The following is an 18,958-nucleotide window of genomic DNA, read 5'->3' as shown; positions in this document are numbered from 1 at the left end:
ATAGTGGTACATATTGGAGACCTGTACTATGATACCAAATGCTTATATTAAACAATTTCTAAAACCGAGTGGATGAGCCAAAATACCCCTCCCAAATTTTTAAAGGATGCATCAATGTACCCATATCTTACGATAGGAAATGAACCTATATACATGACCATATAACCATATAAGGTAATAAAACCTCATCAAAGGGGAGAAATTGGGCCAAAAACCAAACACATGGTACAACATATTGCTTATGTTTATATTTTACCAATTTTGTACCCCTAAAAGAGAACGATGTGGACCACCCAAATTTATCATGATACATGTTGAGTCATGTACTATGATACCGAATCCCCTCCCGGGGTGTATCAATGTACCTTTGTCTTATGATAGGGAATGAACACCTATACATTACCATATAAGGTAATAGGACCTCATCCAAAGGAATAAATTAGGTCAAAAACCAAACACGTGGTACAACGTAATGCTTACGTTTATAATTTGTCAATTTTGTACCCCTAAAAGGGAACGAGGTGGACCACCCAAATTTATCATAATACATATTAGGGTCTTGTACTATAATACCAAATGTTTAAATTGGGCAATTTCCAAAATTTAAGGGGTGGGCCAAGGTATCCCTCCCAAATTTTTAAAGGAGAGCACAAATATACCCATATCTTATGAAAGGTAATGGACCCCTATACATGACCATATAACTAAATAGGATAATAACACCTCATCAAAGGGGATAAAATCGACCAAAAACCAAACACACGGTATAACGTATTGCTTACGTTTATATTTTGGCAATTTTGTACCCCTAGAAGGAAACGAGGTGGACCACCCAAATTTATCATAATACATGTTAGAGTCCAGTACTATAATACCAAATATATAAAATGATCAATTTCCAAAATTTAAGGGGTGGGCCAAGGTACCCCTCCCAAATTTTTAAAGGGGTGCACAAATGTACCTATGTCTTATGATAGGGAATAGACCCCTATACATAATCATATAAGGTAATGGGACTTCATCCAAGGAAATAAATTGGGCCAAAATACCAAACACATGGTACAACGTATTGCTTACGTTTATATTTTGGCAAATTTGTACCCCTAGAAGGGAACAAGGTGGACCACCCAAATTTATCATAATACATGTTAGGGTGCAGTACTATAATACCAAATGTTTAAATTGGTCAATTTCCAAAATTTAAGGGGTGGGCCAAGGTGCCCCTCCCAAATTTTTCAAGGGGTGCACAAATATACCCATATCTTATGAAAGGGAATGGACCCCTATACATGACCATATAACCATATAAGGTAATAACACCTCATCAAAGGGGATAAATTGAGCCAAAAACCAAACACGTGGTATAACGTATTGCTTACGTTTATATTTTTGGCAATTTTGTACCCCTAGAAGGAAATGAGGTGGACTACCCAAATTTATCATAATAGATATTAGGGTCCTGTACTATAATACCCAATGTTTAAATTGGTCAATTTCCAAAATTTAAGTGGTGGGCCAAGGTACCCCTCCCAAATTTTTCAAGGGGTGCATTAATATACCCATGTCTTATGAAAGGTAATGGACCCCTGTATACGTCCATATAACCATATAGGGTAATAACACCTCATCAAAGAGGATAAATTAGGTCAAAAACCCCCGAAATTTGAATTTTGGCAATTTTTTACCCATGAAAGGGAACGACATAGACCCCCAATACTGATAGAGGTACATACTATGGTCCTAGGGTACCACACCAAATTTTTAGATTTGGCAATTTCCAAAATTTAAGGGGGGTGGTCCTATGTACCCCTGCCAAAATTTAGGGGGTGGACCAAGGTACCCCTGTCAAAATTTAGAGGGGGTGGTCCTAGGTACCCCTAGGTCATTGACCCCGGGCCAAGGTCATTGACCTTTGACCTATGACGTCACAAAAATTTTTGCTGACTCGGCGAGCCATAACGGGGCCACTACTACTACCAATTTCTTTCATTTTTGGGGGGTTATTAGGATTTGGACCCTAGATGGTTTTTATCATATCACTTTAATTTTTAATTACCAGTGTCTTGAGATAATTGACCATTCAAGTGTCCATAACGTACAAATCCTTTGTTATTAGTTCATCATAGGTAAAAATAAACGTATTTATATGCAACCCGCATGACCGTGTCACTCGGCGGGTTAACATAAATGACAGGCGATATACAGCGGAAAATAGCTTGAATCTTCTGTTTAAAATTTTTTAATTGATTTGCTTATTTTTACAGACACTTTTACAATATGCCAGCACCGGGATGACCGCAGCGAAGCGGGGCGGGTTAACATAAATGACAGGCGATATAATGTTAAGATTTACTGCAATCTTCTATGGTTTTTATCATATCACTTGAAAGCGAAAAAGTAAAAATTATCTAAGTAACAAAGTTTATTGCGTTCCGGGGTGACCGCAGCGAAGCGGGGTGAACGCTGCTAGTAAATATTAAAATGTTTGTTGCAAAATTGGGGAAGTTGTTTGATAATTGTTTCTGAATTGGCTAATCGTTACCCCCGAAGTGTGTGGTAAATGTATAGCACAGCCATTCCTGTCACCTGGTCACAATCCGTGTAACTATTTTCTTTGGGGTCATCCAAAGGATAAACTGCGATCAATTCACGAAGATTTTCTGATTTAGATAAGCCATCGACGCTAAAAACTTTTCCATTTTGGAAGATGCAAAGCACTATTCACTGATGTTTACTGACAAAGTATTTGTTTTAAGTTTCAGCATGACAATTACTCCATTTGCTAGAAAAAAAAACTAGTGTTGAGTTTATGGACTCATTTATAAAATCATCTCTTAAATCACTTTTCCTTTTGACATATACGAGGGTTACCGCAAAAATCATGGTAACTATTTTTATTTTAATCAAAATGGGAACGAAGCAAGAAAGTCTGAAATATGGAAATGGAAGGTTAGTAAACATGTAAGCGTTACATATTTGGTGATGGATTAACCTATATATCCCCATCGTTCGTTTCACACATATTTTCCCTCAAATTATAACATTACAACCTCTTACAAGTACAGATACAATTATTTGTAAAGCCCAGACCATATTCGCCAGACGTATCACCTTGCGATTACGATCTCCTACCAAAACGAAAGGTACGGTTTATGATGTTATCACTTAAGATAAAACACGTATGAAGTGAACGATTCATTATATTCATTTTTCTCGTGTTATCCTGATGGGTATATGCATTATCATCCAACACCATGAATCTAACATTTACGTGTGACCTAACCTTGCATTTGCATATTTCGGAATGTTTTGCTTCATTATCATTTTCGTTTAAAGAAAAGCCATGAATTTTGCGGTAACATTCGTATAAACATTTAATATTCGTTTTTGAAAAAGTAAATTACACTTCTGTGGTTGAAGGCAATGGTTCCCAACCTGTACGTCATGACACATTGGTGTGTCACGCAGTCCCCTAGGCTGTGTCGCGAAATTTTAGAATTTAAAAATCATAAAAAAATTAATAATAATTAGTTAAAATCAATTTTGAAACAGTGTACCAGTCAACGCCACCACCAGCAGCAATAATGCTTAGTACTACGTATAGTCATTACATTATAAAAACCTATAGGGTTACACTATTATAATTTTTATTATCATAAAAAAGAAGGAAGTACATCGCGATGTGTTCGCGTACAGTGAAATATATCGTCAGTGAAAAAGGTTGGGAACCAGTGGTTTAAGATACAATCATGTATATCTAATGACATTTTTACACTTCTGGAAGTTCATGTCACAATAAGAGCTAGTTACTGATTCATCTTTCTGTTGACAAAATAAGTGTGAAGTGGTGTCCTATGTTGGAATTCACAACAATACGGATAAGTGATATTTCTATTTAGATATAAGAGAAAAGTTTCATTTTTTTGTATTTACGATAAATTATCTTTCATCCTAGCATAGTTATGTTATTTTCCATATCTTCAAAGATCGACAAAATGTTTGATGAAACTCCAAATATATGGCATGTCCACTACTAGGAGGGAGCAAGCAAGATTGGAGGTTTACTTAAGAAGTATATATATATATATATATATATCCATCCCTTTTAGGCACTCTCCCAACCTGGCTTTCTCTCTCCTGTGGACCTGCGTTCAGAAATGCATATTTCCGAGCTAGGGCTGTCCAAAACCATAGGAAAATGAACTTTGAGAGCAAATATTTCCAAAACTATTAGTTATTGAGCTGAGGTGGAGGTTATTGTAATCTGCTCTGTTCAAAAATGTGTAATTCTGAATCGTTCAGTGGAGGTGCAAGGGAGTCCCCCCTCCGGAAGTGGAGGTCCAGGATATTCCGTTAGGACAGATGGGCGTGATTCATAACAGATGGAACGACGTCCCGGCAAGTAGCAAAAAGTCGCTTACAAGCCAAAGATGAATTGAACAGAATCAAGATGGCGGAGGATTTTTGGTATGTTGTGCGTGGTTGCATAACTATAGCAGAGACTGAACGTAGTGGATAAAATGAAATTAAATAAAATCGTTACATCTGCACGTTCATGACCCACAATCATACCCTGTGTGGGAAAGCAATACGTATTGTTCGCAGAAATGTCCGTGTGCTCTTGCATCACACCGTGTACACTGAACCACAAAAGTATCTCCCCCTAAGTGCTCTAATTCCATTACTTAAGGTCCAGGTAATTTGCAGTTGTGAGAACGGCTGGACAGATGCAACCCAACTTACACGTAACTTTTCTCGGCACTGGCAGCACTTGCTAGCACTGAGTCAAGTCTTTATGCAAATAAAATTGTGACTAGATGACGCACAAAACATTTCTCCATTCTGAGATCAATCTCTCTGGTTCAGAGCGTGTTGTCCAATGAATATCATATGTTAATCTCAATATTTCTGTGTATGTAATGTATTATTTCATTATATACTGTATATTCAAAGAAATAAAAACACTGATCACACGTGAATCAGAAAATGCTAGAAAGTAGACGGAATATGAAATCTAGAACAACTGTTGGAAACAAGTTTGTAAATCACTGTCTCCATTGACAGACCTTCTCCAATTCTCCTTATTCCAACATCTTTTTCTTACTAGGGAAGAGAAGATCTTGCTTGTCACACTGAGTATGCATTGAAATTGAAATTGATACAGAAACACTTGAAAAAGTTTCAGCCTGGCCGGGATTCCAACCCGGCTCTACCGAATAGAAGTTCAATGCGCTAACCACTCACCTACCGCGGCACTTCATCTTCCACACAAACTAATACCTAATTAAAATCGTTTCATGAAAAAATATAAACAAGACACTAATGCTTATGTGAGTGTCTTAATGACACTCGAGATTTCCGTGTTTAACTCAAAAACAAGTTGTATAGACGTTCCTCAACGAAGAAAATATCATGAAACGTTCTTCAAGTTGAGGCTACGTCATCGGTTTCAGGGATGGTCCCAATTTACATTACATTTCGTCTTTACCATAACTTCTAATTTCCAAAGAAGAAAAGACGACATAAATTATTTTCACATTCTTTGAATTGTATCAACACGTGTAGAAATACACAGTTCTATGTCTATGTTCCATAAGTACTAGTTTATTATTTTATATTCATATGAGGAATTTGTGGCAAATTGAGCCGGTGGCACTAGCCAAGTGATCTATGGCGTTCGGCTTATGATCATGAGGCGCAATCCACTATGGTTCGAATTCCTCTGAAGAGAAAGGTCGGAATTTTAATTGTCCTCATTATTTCAGTGTTCATGTTCCTGTAGTGTTTGGAATACATCGAAAGGACATGAGGTGCCAGTGCGAATAATGCTCCGGTGGGGGCGTTTGTTTAAAAAAAATGTGAAAGCAAGAAACTCCCATTGCAGCTACTTGGGTTTAAATCCCGTCGTGGCAATTATTAATTTCTCTGTATGGGAAGGTAATGTTTATGTAATTTGTAAATAATTTTGTTATTCTATTATTATTATTATTATTATTATTATTATTATTATTATTATTATTATTATTATTATTATTATTATTATTATTATTATTATTATTATTATTATTATTATTATTATTATTACAGAAGGAAAGAAAAAGTAACATAGTCGAAGGTATTCATAGGCACCAAAAAGATATAGAGTATGTTTCTTAGGTTTACACATGAACGCAATAATCATTATTACGTTTATGGATTTACAGATAGAATTATCATTTTATACAACAAGAAATGGAATATAAATACTTGTTAGCTGATAACAGTAACGCATTTTGTTTCGCCCTTCTTCTAGGTAGAAAGGTGAGGTGACAACTTAATTAGGATCATTCTTGTGACTAGCGTTGTAAGTTCGATCACTATTTGCAATTTGTGCACAGGTAGGAACAATTCCTTGAAACTCATTTTTGGCCCATACTACAGCAGTAAGGACGTGTTTAGCCCGTATGTGTTCATCAATTCTTGTCCAAACTCGTTACTTCCCATATAGTTACGAATGAAGTTTGATACGGATTACGTAATTTTGTGTTGTTGGCATTTCACCTGTGAAGGAAGTCGTCTCAACTCTTAGACTCAGAGAAATTGAATGTTTTTTATGTTAGTATACACCAGAAGTATAAATATTGCAAATTATAAAAATTTCCTTAATTGCCACATTCGGAATTGAACTCGCGACCCTAATATTATGAAACTAACGCTTAAGCCACTACTCTAAGATATCACTGTTCAGGGAGAAGGAAAAACTGGATGTGCAGTGAATTCAGTAATTGTACACTTTTACGATTCCGGTGTAATAGTGCTGAAACTTTCTGATTTCAGTCATGATAAAATAGTAAAATATTATGCAGAAATAATAGTCCATAGAATTCAACTTTAAATTGACAACTCATATGTAGGGCGGCGCTGCCACATGCTCTGACCTCAGGCCCTGATTTTTCACGACATGGTATTGGACAGATACTCATATTGATTGGAATCTGGTGTTTCAGGGCAAGGGCGCCCATGTTGTGGTTTTCAAGATTGGCTAGTATAAGCGACGTTTCAAATATAGTTTCAAATTTTACTGCAACTAATTTAAAAATTCTATTGGGTTTTTAATATTCCCAAGTACAATTTCCTCTTAGGGGGCAGCTCCCCACGTTGCTACCCTGATGGGCGCCCTTGTTTCAGGACACTGGATTAATTAATTTAACGAACCTTCGTCAGTACCTTGTTTCCTATTTTGACGCGTTTTACTCACTTTTGCAGTTTTTCCATTAACTCTTTAAGAACAGGGACAAAAACACAGAAACATTGAGGACAGTAAAAATCACAAGCGCTATTCGCGCGTTCTTCTCTTTTCTGAAGTAAAAGAATAAAATATGGTGAACATGCAATTTTTGGTCTTCTATCTTCCATGTGTTGTCAAATACAGAGCTGGAGTGGGTCAGTGGGTCAAATGGGTCGTGCTTTCTGAGTGGGTCAGTAGGTCGTGGGTCAACACCATGTGACTCACTGCAACCCATCACCCACCGTAACCCACTCTGACTCTCCGCTCCACTCTGCTCACTACATTGTAGACAGCATCTTCTGAACAGCATATTTTTTCCACCCTCGACTCCAGCCATAGAAACTGAAAACACGTTTCTGATTGGTTGCAGCTTGCGACTGTCCAAACCTTCTGGTGTATGTTTTGTGTATTATAGTAAAATAGAAGAAAATTGTCAATTTGTTGGAAGTGAAGAAGCAGTTGAGGTTAAGTTTATATCATGGCAGTCAAGGTGGAACAAAACGAGCCCTACGGGGCTTCTAACCCGCTCCTCCTCCTCTTCTCCTCCTCCTCCTCCTCCTCCTACTACTACTACTATTACTACTACTACTACTACTTATACTGTGGTTTCATATACCAATACTGCACACTTAACTTAATCACTTTTTTGAGTATTATTTTCATCTTATTTTAATGAAAAAAGTGTTTTGAAAATTTAAAAAATAAAAGAATAAAAAATCCTTGGCGCGGGTTTGAACCCACACCAAAAGTAATTATAATTACTAGCCCATTGCGCTAATACGCTCGGTCACGAAGACCGGCAGTAACAGGCACTTGATTTTTGCTATATTTATGCTACATGGCGAGAAACGGGTAGCTCCAACTAACAGCAACCGCGTATTTAGTTCTTATGAGTAGTGTCGAGCGTGATTTAAAAGTATGCTTCTGAACAGTGGTCAATTTATCTACTGTTTACTTTCAAGGCCTCCATTTCCCTTTTTCATTTGTTTCTGTTTACTCACCTGAGATGAGTATCTCTAAGTGAAAAAAGAACTTATGGCATTTTTGGATATTGATATTTGAAATTATAATAATAGCAATAAGACGTATACTACTACTTGGCCTGTGAGGTTTAGAGGAGTACTGAAAAAAGTACATTTTTGAATCACTGTAATATGAATTATTATATGAAAAAAATGAATGTAACTATGTGTGCCTAATCATCACAGCCAAATTGCAGAGAAATGAAATGACTTTTTGTATATAGCTAGGCCTTAATCCAAACTGGGATGTTATCATATTGCTTTCATTATAATAATATCCTAAGGGATAGTGGGGACCCGAATTTTAGCGAAAAAATGAATATCTCAAGCCGTTAAACTTACGGAGCTGAAATTCAGTATATTAACTCTTTATTGAAAATGAACAGAACGTCTAGCATTTTTTAAAATTCTCCTTTATGAGGAGGGCTGGCACTTTCTGTATATTGTAAATTGATAATGAGTTAGTTTGTAAAAATAATCGGAAAAAGATCGAATTCCGGCCAGTTTGAAACTTTTTCAAATATTTCAATTTCAATACATGCTCAGTGTGACAAGCAAGATTTTCTCTCCTCCAGAAAGAAAAAGATGTTGGAATGAGAAGAATTGGAGAAGGTCTCTCAATGGAGGCAATCATTTACAAAGTTATTTCCAGCAGTTGTTCTAGATTTGATATTTTCAGCTACTTTCAAGCATTTTCTGATTCATATGTGATCAGTGCTTTTATTTCTCTTCAGTATATAAAGAAATAATACATTACATACACATCAATATTAAGATTAATACATATGGTGTTCTTGGAAAACACGATCCGAATCATAGAGATTCATCTTAGAATGGAGAACTGTTTCGATACTCACCTACTTTAATTTTACCTGCATTAACACCTGGATCTGGACTACCAACTACTGTCAGTGCCAGAAAAGTTACGTGTAAGTTGAGTTGCATCTGTCTAGGCGTTCTCACAACTCCAAATTACCTGGACCCCAAATAATGGAATTAGAGTACTTTGAAGGGAGATACTTTTGTGGTTCAGTGTAGTTTCGATCGTCTCTGATCCGTTCAATGACACTCTCACCTTTATGATTGCCTGACAATACCAAATGTCCTCTTTCCTACTACTACCTACAATGCGACTCACATGACCAAGGACCTTTTCTTATTAGTTACCGAAATGAGCAGGTGTCCATTCTCACGGTTCTGCCATTATGTAGCATATTCTCATTATTTCAACTCTTTTCATATTTCTTTCAGCATTCGCCTGTGTTTAGCCTAAGAGAGAACACTATGGAATGTTAATTTGTTTCAAAATATGGGGAGGATAAGTTACCAACTCTTCTCGAGATACCTATCTTGTTAATACGACTTTTCACTCTTTTTGTTACATAACCAGTATTGTTGCATTCATGTGGCATTACCTCCTATACGTTGTCAACAATGTGTTGTTCGCTACGTGGGAGAGGGAAAAGGATACATGGTAACTCAATGGTAGTGTGCACCTATATGGCAAGGGTTCCCATTTTAGATCCAGGACCAAGTGAGTTTATGATGCAGAACATTGTATCAATTGTCCTTTTTTCGTTATTTTTTTTACCGGGGATACTTCAATTTTTCCACAAATCCTAATTTGTACCAATTCTTCCAAAATCATTAAGTATTATTAATGTTTGTCTCTTGAGCACACAGGTCATGATTGTGGGTCATGAACGTGCAGATGTAATGCTCTTATTTAATTTCATTTTATCCACTACATTCAGTCCCTGCTTTAGTTATGCAACCACGCACAACATACCAAAAATCTCTCGCCATCTTGATTCTGTTTAATATATTTTTAGCTTACAAACGACTTTGTTATTTGCTGGGATGTCATTCCATTTGTCATGAATCACACACATCTGTCCTAAAGGAATAGGGGGGACTCCCTTGCGCCAGCACTGAACGATTCAGAATCATTCATTTTCCGATAGAGCAGATTACAAGTCTAAGACAATAACATACCACGTCAGCTCAATAGATAAACGTTTTCGAAATATTCGCTCTCAAAGTTTATTTTCCCACGGTTTGGACAACCCCAGTTTAGAAACTCTGCACTTCTGACCACAATGCATATAAATTGGAGCGCCGGATTTCGTATTTGTCTCTGGTGACACAAACTCTAAAAAAAAAAAAAAAAAAAAAAAATAGTAGTTGCAAATCTGATGTATTGAAATGCACTCTTGTGTAGTTCTAGGGTAATTCTAACGCAGAAGACATGACTAACTTCTTTGCTCTTACTCAACAGCTATTTAGCAGTCTGAAGTTGAATTGGAAGTAGTTTAGTTACTTACGGATATTCCTGTCTGATGAGGCTGAGGATGCACTGTGTAGGAAACAGAAGCTGAAGGTTGATGCATCTGCATTTGTGGCTGAGGTTGTGGATGCGTATAAGGGGAGAAGGTGGGGGAAATCTGTCCTGGGTGGACCACTGCATGTTTCAGGGACAGAAGGACATCCGCCATGTCATGGGGTTGCTTCTCCTTCCCACTCAGAACAGGAAATTCTCTGCAATTAAAATACAGTATCGTTATTTATGTCAATATACCAAGGTAATATATAGAAGTGAAAAAAGTATAATTTGAATATACGAGGGTAAGTCAAAAATTATCCGTAATTTTGACATAACATAAGGAAGACAAATGGAGGAATTAGGATCAAACTTTTATAACACGACCACAACAGCATAACAATAAAAATAAACAAGGACAGAGGGCAGTTTGAACAATGTAAGAAGAGTTATGTAAAATTGCGGATAATTTTTGATTTAACCTCGTATATATCCACCAGCTCTTGCATATAGAGAAAGCTGCTGGAAAACTCGTTTTGATTTACTTCAAGAGCGAATTTAATTTTATAGTAATCGGAAATAGACAAAATATAAGATTTTAATGCTATGTCTAATATCTCTATACTACTTTTGGAAAAATCTAACTTAGTATTACATTTGAACATGAAAAAGAATTTTAGTGCTACAACATAACTACATCTAGATAGTAATTAGTGAATATGATTCAAAATTCAGTTTCAGTGAGTCTATCAAAATTCTGTTTACTCTTTGAATTTACGAAAGTTTTAGTACCTAGTAGTGAAAATTTAGGACATATTATTATTGTAAATTTAACTAAATATTAGGAAAAGTTCACTTGAAGGTAATACTAAAAAATATAATAACAAATTAAATTGTAATAAATTATAACTTAGTAACAATGCTATCTTTATATTTTTTCATATAATTTAAATAGATTGATATTTCTCTCCTTCAACCAAGGCTGAATTCATACCAAGCCACTTGTATTTTGAACTTCACTTCTAATATTATGCTGTATTCTTAGGTACTTGTGGAGGAAAATGAAACTAATTTAATGTCAATTGATATTTATTTATTATTGTTGCATGCACACCTTCCCACCCTGTAAAGATGTCTCATACAGTATTGAAAGTGTCACTACTCATCTCAACCACCTCAAAAACTATAGGTTCAACACTAATATCGGTCGTTTTTGATCATTTTCACATACAGTATAACCCCTTCCTGGACCTTATCCGCACAGTATTTTTTCCAAATTGTAGATAAAATGTGTACCAACTTCGGTTGAAATCTCTCCAGGCTTTCCAGAATTATGTTGGAATATACATGCATACATACATACTTTTTAAATATATATTATTATTATTATTATTATTATTATTATTATTATTATTATTATTATTATTATTATTATTATTATTATTATTATTATTATTATTATTATTATACGTGGTTAACAAATCTCACTGGTTCATATTCATATTTGGTTTCCGTTATGGGAGGTTAGATAAAACTGATATAATACATTTATCCATAGTGATTACAAATAAGTAATTTACTGATATTACAGCTAAAATATATTACTGCAGCATTTCATATTTACTACATTTATTCATTTACATACTTTTATGTTAGTGTTCAGCAGTAAATACAAGTCTATTATCATTAAAGTTAGAAGTATAATACTAACAAAACACGTGAATATGTAATATCACAAGAGAATAAATACAACGGCTAAAAACATTACTTTCTCTAGAACTAACACTTTATCGTTATCGATAACTCTTCATGGTAATGCATGACTGAATGAACGTTACAGTATTTCATTCGCAGCTTTTGGAGGGTGTAGTTCAAACTGGAAGAGGTTCTCTAAATGTGTATGGCTGATTTTCGTACCTTGCCTTAAGTGCACCCATACAAGTAAATGTGAATATTTGGACATTCCCACAGATCAGTTATTCAATTCAAGCTACATTTTCATAATAAGTACCCAGCGGATACTTCCATCTCTCAAAATGAAGCTACCGTGTTCATACGACTCAGAGCGTTTGCAATAGTTTGATCAACATTCAAGAACCTTGTCGCACCCTCAGACTTCAATTTAAAATTTGTGATACTGATTGAAACAGCGGATGACGCACAGAAATAGACATCCCGTACTTTGCTGTATTTACGAAATCTAAAGGAGGGCATGGTAGCTCATTGGTAGAGCGTTTACCTCTGATATGTAGGATACCTGGTTCGATCCCGGAAGTCTGTGGTGGACAATGTCGTGTCCGTAGATTTTCTCAGGGTACTCCCGTTTCCTCCCATTTTCTCATTCCATCAAATTCTTCCGTCATAGCCTAAAAGGGCATAATCATGGGAAGTTAAACTGAAATATTTAATTTAATTAATTAAAGAATCTAAAGGTGGGATGGATTCATATCAGTGTATCAGATCAGTAACATCTTGTAGAGTCATTTCGAAAAAGAATCCAGGAAAATATGCAGACAAAAGCGGTTTACATAGTAATAAATAAGTTTTACGGGTGACTGTTTTTATTTTCTGAATGTGCATAGTAGAAGATTAATACTGTAGATCAATTTTCGAATATACTCTGAAGAAAGGGATAAATTTAACCGCCCAAAATTTTCAAAAGTTAGAGAGAAAAGTGAAAGATGAGCATGGTCCATTATCCTTGGTGGAAACATCTTATTTTAAGTGAAAAACAAGGAGAAATGGGAAGCTCATATTGCTACATTCCTTTAAAATTTCTCATGTGTATTAATGGCACATGAGTGTCATGGCCCCATCACGGCGAAATTAAAATACCGCTAATTTTACAGTAATTATGTGATATCTTCAAATAGATGAAATATAATCGAAAAGTGAAACAAGAGCTCGCTAGACAATATTATTTTGCACGTGATATCTTTATCACGAATCACTTATGTGCTTTCGATTTCCAACCATTTGGAAAATCGGTATTTATATTCGCGTTTCTAAATGACTGCAAACGGAAGGCTACTAGGTGACTCGTGATAACGGTACCTCATGTAAAATAACATTGTCTAGGGCGATCTTGTTCCACATTTTGATTATCTTTTATCTATTTGAAGATATCACAAAATTACTCTAAAATTAACGGTATTTTAATTTCACAGTGATAAGGCCTCTTAAGTCCTTTTACAATTTTTATGATAGTTGTTGTCATTCATTTCTATAACTCTTCTTAGATAATATTTGATTTTATTTATTTATCGACACAACAGGAATTACTGTCCAATTACAGTTTCAAGATATGATATTTGAATACAAAATATTAAATTATAATTATACTGATACTTGAATATAGAATATTAAATTAAAATAATACATTTTCCTTGAAAACTTTTTTTTGTAAAATATTCAATATTAGTTTTATAACAACTTTTTAGAACAATTAAATATGTCTACATAACCCTTACTAATCTTATTGTATGTGGTACAAATTCTCCATGCGTATTTTGGAGGATAGAACCTGGATCATTATCTTTGCAATTATGTCTGTACAGTCTGTACGTCTTTATATGAGGCAAATATACGTATAAATTGATATCCTATACTTTTGACGTTAAACTATTTCCCGATATTCGAAGTTTAAGTGACTTTCTATTTTCTCGTTGAGGTTCAGCTCATGTTTCATTACTGTTTTCATTGTTGTTTGAATGAATAATTTTAAAGAGAATAAAATACGGAAGTATGTATAAATGCTTATAGATAATTAATAAGTACCTCTAAATTTTACCCTTATGGATCAGAAATTTAGATACGCAATTTACAATGTCATACTTGTGAGGTACTCAAATTGTACTAAATACCGTAAATGAAACACCTATTGATTCGTTTGAAATGAAATTAAATGTTAAGTTTTACGTGGCATGGTTACACCATCTAGGCTAAAGAGAACTGTTAATTTATGAAAGTGAATAATTACACACACACACACACACAAACGTATGTGGTGTACGCTACAACGTAGGTTACATGCGAAAATCCTGTAATTTTTGGAGTGAACATACGACTATATGTAACATCCTGCAGCAAACGTACAACTCGAAACATATGTTTAATAATACTTTCCGTATAAGTGTTCCATCTATACGTACTTTCGGTATGAAATAAAGAAATGTATATATAGAAAGTGTTCCATCTATACGTACTTTCCGTATGAAATAAAGAAATGTGTATATATAGAAAGTGTTCCATCTATACGTACTTTCCGTATGAAATAAAGAAATGTGTATATATAGAAAGTGTTCCATCTATACGTACTTTCCGTATGAAATAAAGAAATGTGTATATATAGAAAGTGTTCCATCTACACGTACTTTCCGTATGAAATAAAGAAATGTGTATATATAGAAAGTGTTCCATCTATACGTACTTTCCGTATGAAATAAAGAAATGTGTATATATAGAAAGTGTTCCATCTATACGTACTTTCCGTATGAAATAAACAAATGTGTATATATAGAAAGTGTTCCATCTATACGTACTTTCCGTATGAAATAAAGAAATGTGTATATATAGAAAGTGTTCCATCTATACGTACTTTCCGTATGAAATAAAGAAATGTATATATATAGAAAGTGTTCCATCTATACGTACTTTCCGTATGAAATAAACAAATGTATATAGATGGTAAGGACCTCACATACAGATGAACGTATATAACATATTACTGACGTATGTAACATACGTATGCATATGCAATGTACGGAAGATTGTTAGATGTCAGAATCCCGCAGCAGCATGATGTAACATTTAATCTGGGAAAGAGCAGTACATATGTGGCATGTGCATAACGTATGCTTCGTACAGATTTCCGTAGTAAATATAAGGATTCCGTATATTTGTACAATATACCGCTGTCCGGAGAACGGATTTTTCTCAGTGTATGAAATGATACGCGGAACGCGAATGTGGGAGGAAACGGGAGAACCTCAAGAAAACACAGAACACGATGTTGTCCACTACAAATTCACATGGCCTGGGATCTAACCAGAGACTTCTCGCACCAGAAGACTGAGCCCCTATTTAACCGATTTTAAAAATAGGGGGAGTTTCTAGGTCCATAGGCAACTCCATTATGAGGAAAGGTATGTAAAAATTAAAAGAGAGAAACTTTGTTGGTTTTCAATCTAAAATGGTCCAATTTTTTGCAACTGAACTAATCGATTTAATTCTACACATGTAAGGCGCCCTGTTTTAAATGAAAATCAGCGTTTCCACTTCAGCAGGTTGTTAGAACGAAAGAACAGAGCGCATTGCACACAGAGAAAAATCCGTTCTCCGGACAGCGGTATATTGTACAAATATACGGTATCCTCTTGCTTACTATAGAAATCAGTACGGATAATACGCTATCCGTATGCTACATAGGCAGTGCCCTTAGATGTTACATCATGCCGTTGCAGGATGTCTGACATCTAGCAGTTTTCCGTATATCACATATATATACTTATGTTACATTCCTAAGCTATATGTTATATACGTTCATTTGTATGTGAGATCCTGACCGCCTACATTGTTTCATACGAAAAGTACGTATAGATGGAACACTTATACAGAAAGTATTATAAAACATGCGTTTTCAGTTATACGTCTGCTGTACGTTAAGTCCAAAAACTACAGGAATTACGCATGTAACCTATTTTTTTAAGTACGCCACCTACAATTTTTTTTCCCAGTGCAGTAATACAAGAAATGCGTATATTCTTATATAGCCTAGAACACATCTCGAATCCGTTTCTTAACAATTGTGTATTGTTGGTATGTTGGGGCCCCAAGGAAACAGCCTACTGAACTGCCAGTGTTCCAATTTTCATCCAACATAATAATAATAATAATAATAATAATAATAATAATAATAATAATAATAATAATAATAATAATAATAATAATAATAATAATGTATCCTCTGTATTTATCTCCTGTTAACTGTTTTTATATAAAGGGGAACAATAAACTGAACAGAAAGTCGATGAACGCCTTGTGCATATGCAACCAACTTAATACTCGTGTACTGCTGGAGCATGGGAAGGACATGGCAGGATACGATCATGAGAACGAAAAAAGGAGTGCTACATGTTTAGAGTGAAAGTGTAGATTTTGTTTAGAAGTAAGTTCTAAATGAATTCACTTGTGCGTAAACATAGTTAACGTTTTCACATTTCACTAACTCTAGGTTCCTCGATTCAAAAAGCAAAAGAATCTATAGAATTACAAACAATACGGTTAAGAAAGAAATTTGAGATTGGTATCTGAAACACAAGAGAAAACGTATTACAATCTTTATTCTTTCCAAACCATGCGAGTATGATTAGAATAATCCTAGAACGAATTTAACAGTAATGACTAAAATTGCCAAAAGCAAAATAAAGTCCTCAGATTATGAGCGGATACTGAAGGCCTTTTCCAACAATGGCAGCGTTTACAAGGCAATGTGTTTCTACAGAGACAAAGAGTTGAGTTAATTTTGAGTTTAAAGTCTCTTTCAGCAGCGAGGCTATAAGAGACGTGGACCTACCAATTAACTTGGAATCCGAACCACGTGAGCTCCCGCCGGGAATCGAACCCGGGTCTCCGACGCCAAAGGCGCGTACGCTAACCTGTTAGCCACGAAGGAGCTCTAAGACAGAGAGAGAGAGAGAGAGAGAGAGAGGGAGGGAGAGAGAGAGAGAAAAGTGTTGTTCTAGATTGTTTTATAACAGTGTAAAAGGCATTGATTCTCTAAGCACAAATTAAAAACAGAAATTTCTTTGACCCTTAGCCAGTGTATTGGTAAAAGTCGCGAGCGCCGACATGCTACTTCTAAAGTGGATAAAACAACTTCCTTAAATGCTTGGCTTTGATTCCTATTCTTACATTTATTATTAAATATTCTCTTTTTTTTGTGAACAACGGTTTCTTACGAAAAAAAAAATCCGACGTAATTTATTTGATGAAAGTACAGTATCTTTTCAAAGGAACATTGCTGGTAAGAAGGAACATTCTGTTAGCGCAGGTCCCCCCTAAGTGCGCGGTCTGGGGCGGGTGCCCCATTGACCACGCCCAAATTCCGCTTCTGTACATCTACATTTACATCGCTCACTACGCAAAGAATAAGGGAAGAATTGTTAATTAAGAAACCTGAATTAATATATTTGATCGTGTTAATAATTCTTCGGGGTTGATGATTGAGTTATAAGTACTTTAAATTATGAAAATAATCAAAATTGGAGTTTGTATTCAATCACACACCACACCACAAAGATGCTTCGAACAGAGGAACTCTATTGCGTAAGGTATCACATAAAATCAATAATAATTCTCTTGTGTATCCGAATGCTCAGCCAGTATGCCCTTTATTCGTGTGAGCTCCTTCGATTCTCGACCAAGACACCGAAATTTCAGTGTTAGCTCTACATTCTAAGGCAATTGGGTAGCTATTTGAATTAAGAGGTAGCAAAGTTCAGTCTAAAAAGCTACACATAACAGTGACTGAAACCAATGTGCTCACCACTCATCACTCAACTAAAATATGTCCGGCCGCCTATAGACCCTCTTGGGCTCTAACATTAGGAGTTTTCTGAGGCATATCACTTAATATTTGAAGAATATAATATTCAGAAGTAATTGATATATAAATGAATAAATTAACTTCGTTTCCAGAACAATTGACGAAGTTAACGATTTATTGTTCATTGTTCTTTCCTGTGATCACAAATAGTTTTTAAGATATTTATACATGTCTAATGTCTTCATAGGGGTGTACCTTCGGGGGAGACAGTGTGGAACCGATCCCTCAAACGGAATCCTGTCCCCAAATGGAGCTCGACTGTTAGGTGTTTAGTTAAATATGTTTAATAAAGTAAATAACGAATGCTAAATTGAAATGAAATATTTGAGTTTTACGTCCCACAATTATGCCGCCTTGGCTAAAGAAGACGGTGATGATGAGAAATGAATGAAAGAGGAAGAAAACCTGAGAACCCTGAGAAAACCCGCGCACACGGTGTTTGTCCACCATAAAGCTGATTTGGCGCGAGCTGGTATCGAACCAAGGAAGCCATGCACCAGATGTGAACGCTTTAACACTGAGCCACTGCGGCACCTAACGAATGCTTAAATAGAACAAATAGAACATTCTTCGCGCAGGAAAATAAGGTTTAATGAATATAATACCGGGAGTTTGAATACTGTGAAAATTATTCCCCTTTTTCCATTTTAGAAGCGGAATTGTCAAAAACGCTCCAACACAAATTTACTAATTTTTAAATTATTAGTTTATATATCGAATTTCACGCCTCCAATTTAAGCGAA

General features: G+C 35.4%; 1 protein-coding gene across 1 annotated transcript in view; it reads right to left on the bottom strand.

Moving 5' to 3' along the window:
- LOC145665862 (uncharacterized) overlaps window positions 1–18,958 on the bottom strand; it is an 87,449-nt gene that overhangs the window by 27,464 nt on the left and 41,027 nt on the right. Inside the window, exon 3 of the mRNA XM_081732976.1 lies at window positions 10,614–10,827. Within this exon, the coding sequence (XP_081589102.1) occupies window positions 10,614–10,827 (214 nt within the window). The remainder of the gene's footprint in view (window positions 1–10,613; window positions 10,828–18,958) is intronic.

Source organism: Thermobia domestica, chromosome 12 (genome assembly GCF_964235325.1).
Source record: "Thermobia domestica chromosome 12, izTheDome1.hap1.1, whole genome shotgun sequence".
In the NCBI taxonomy this organism is placed as follows: Eukaryota; Metazoa; Arthropoda; class Insecta; order Zygentoma; family Lepismatidae; genus Thermobia; species Thermobia domestica.
This window is presented reverse-complemented; position numbering and strand designations above follow the sequence as displayed.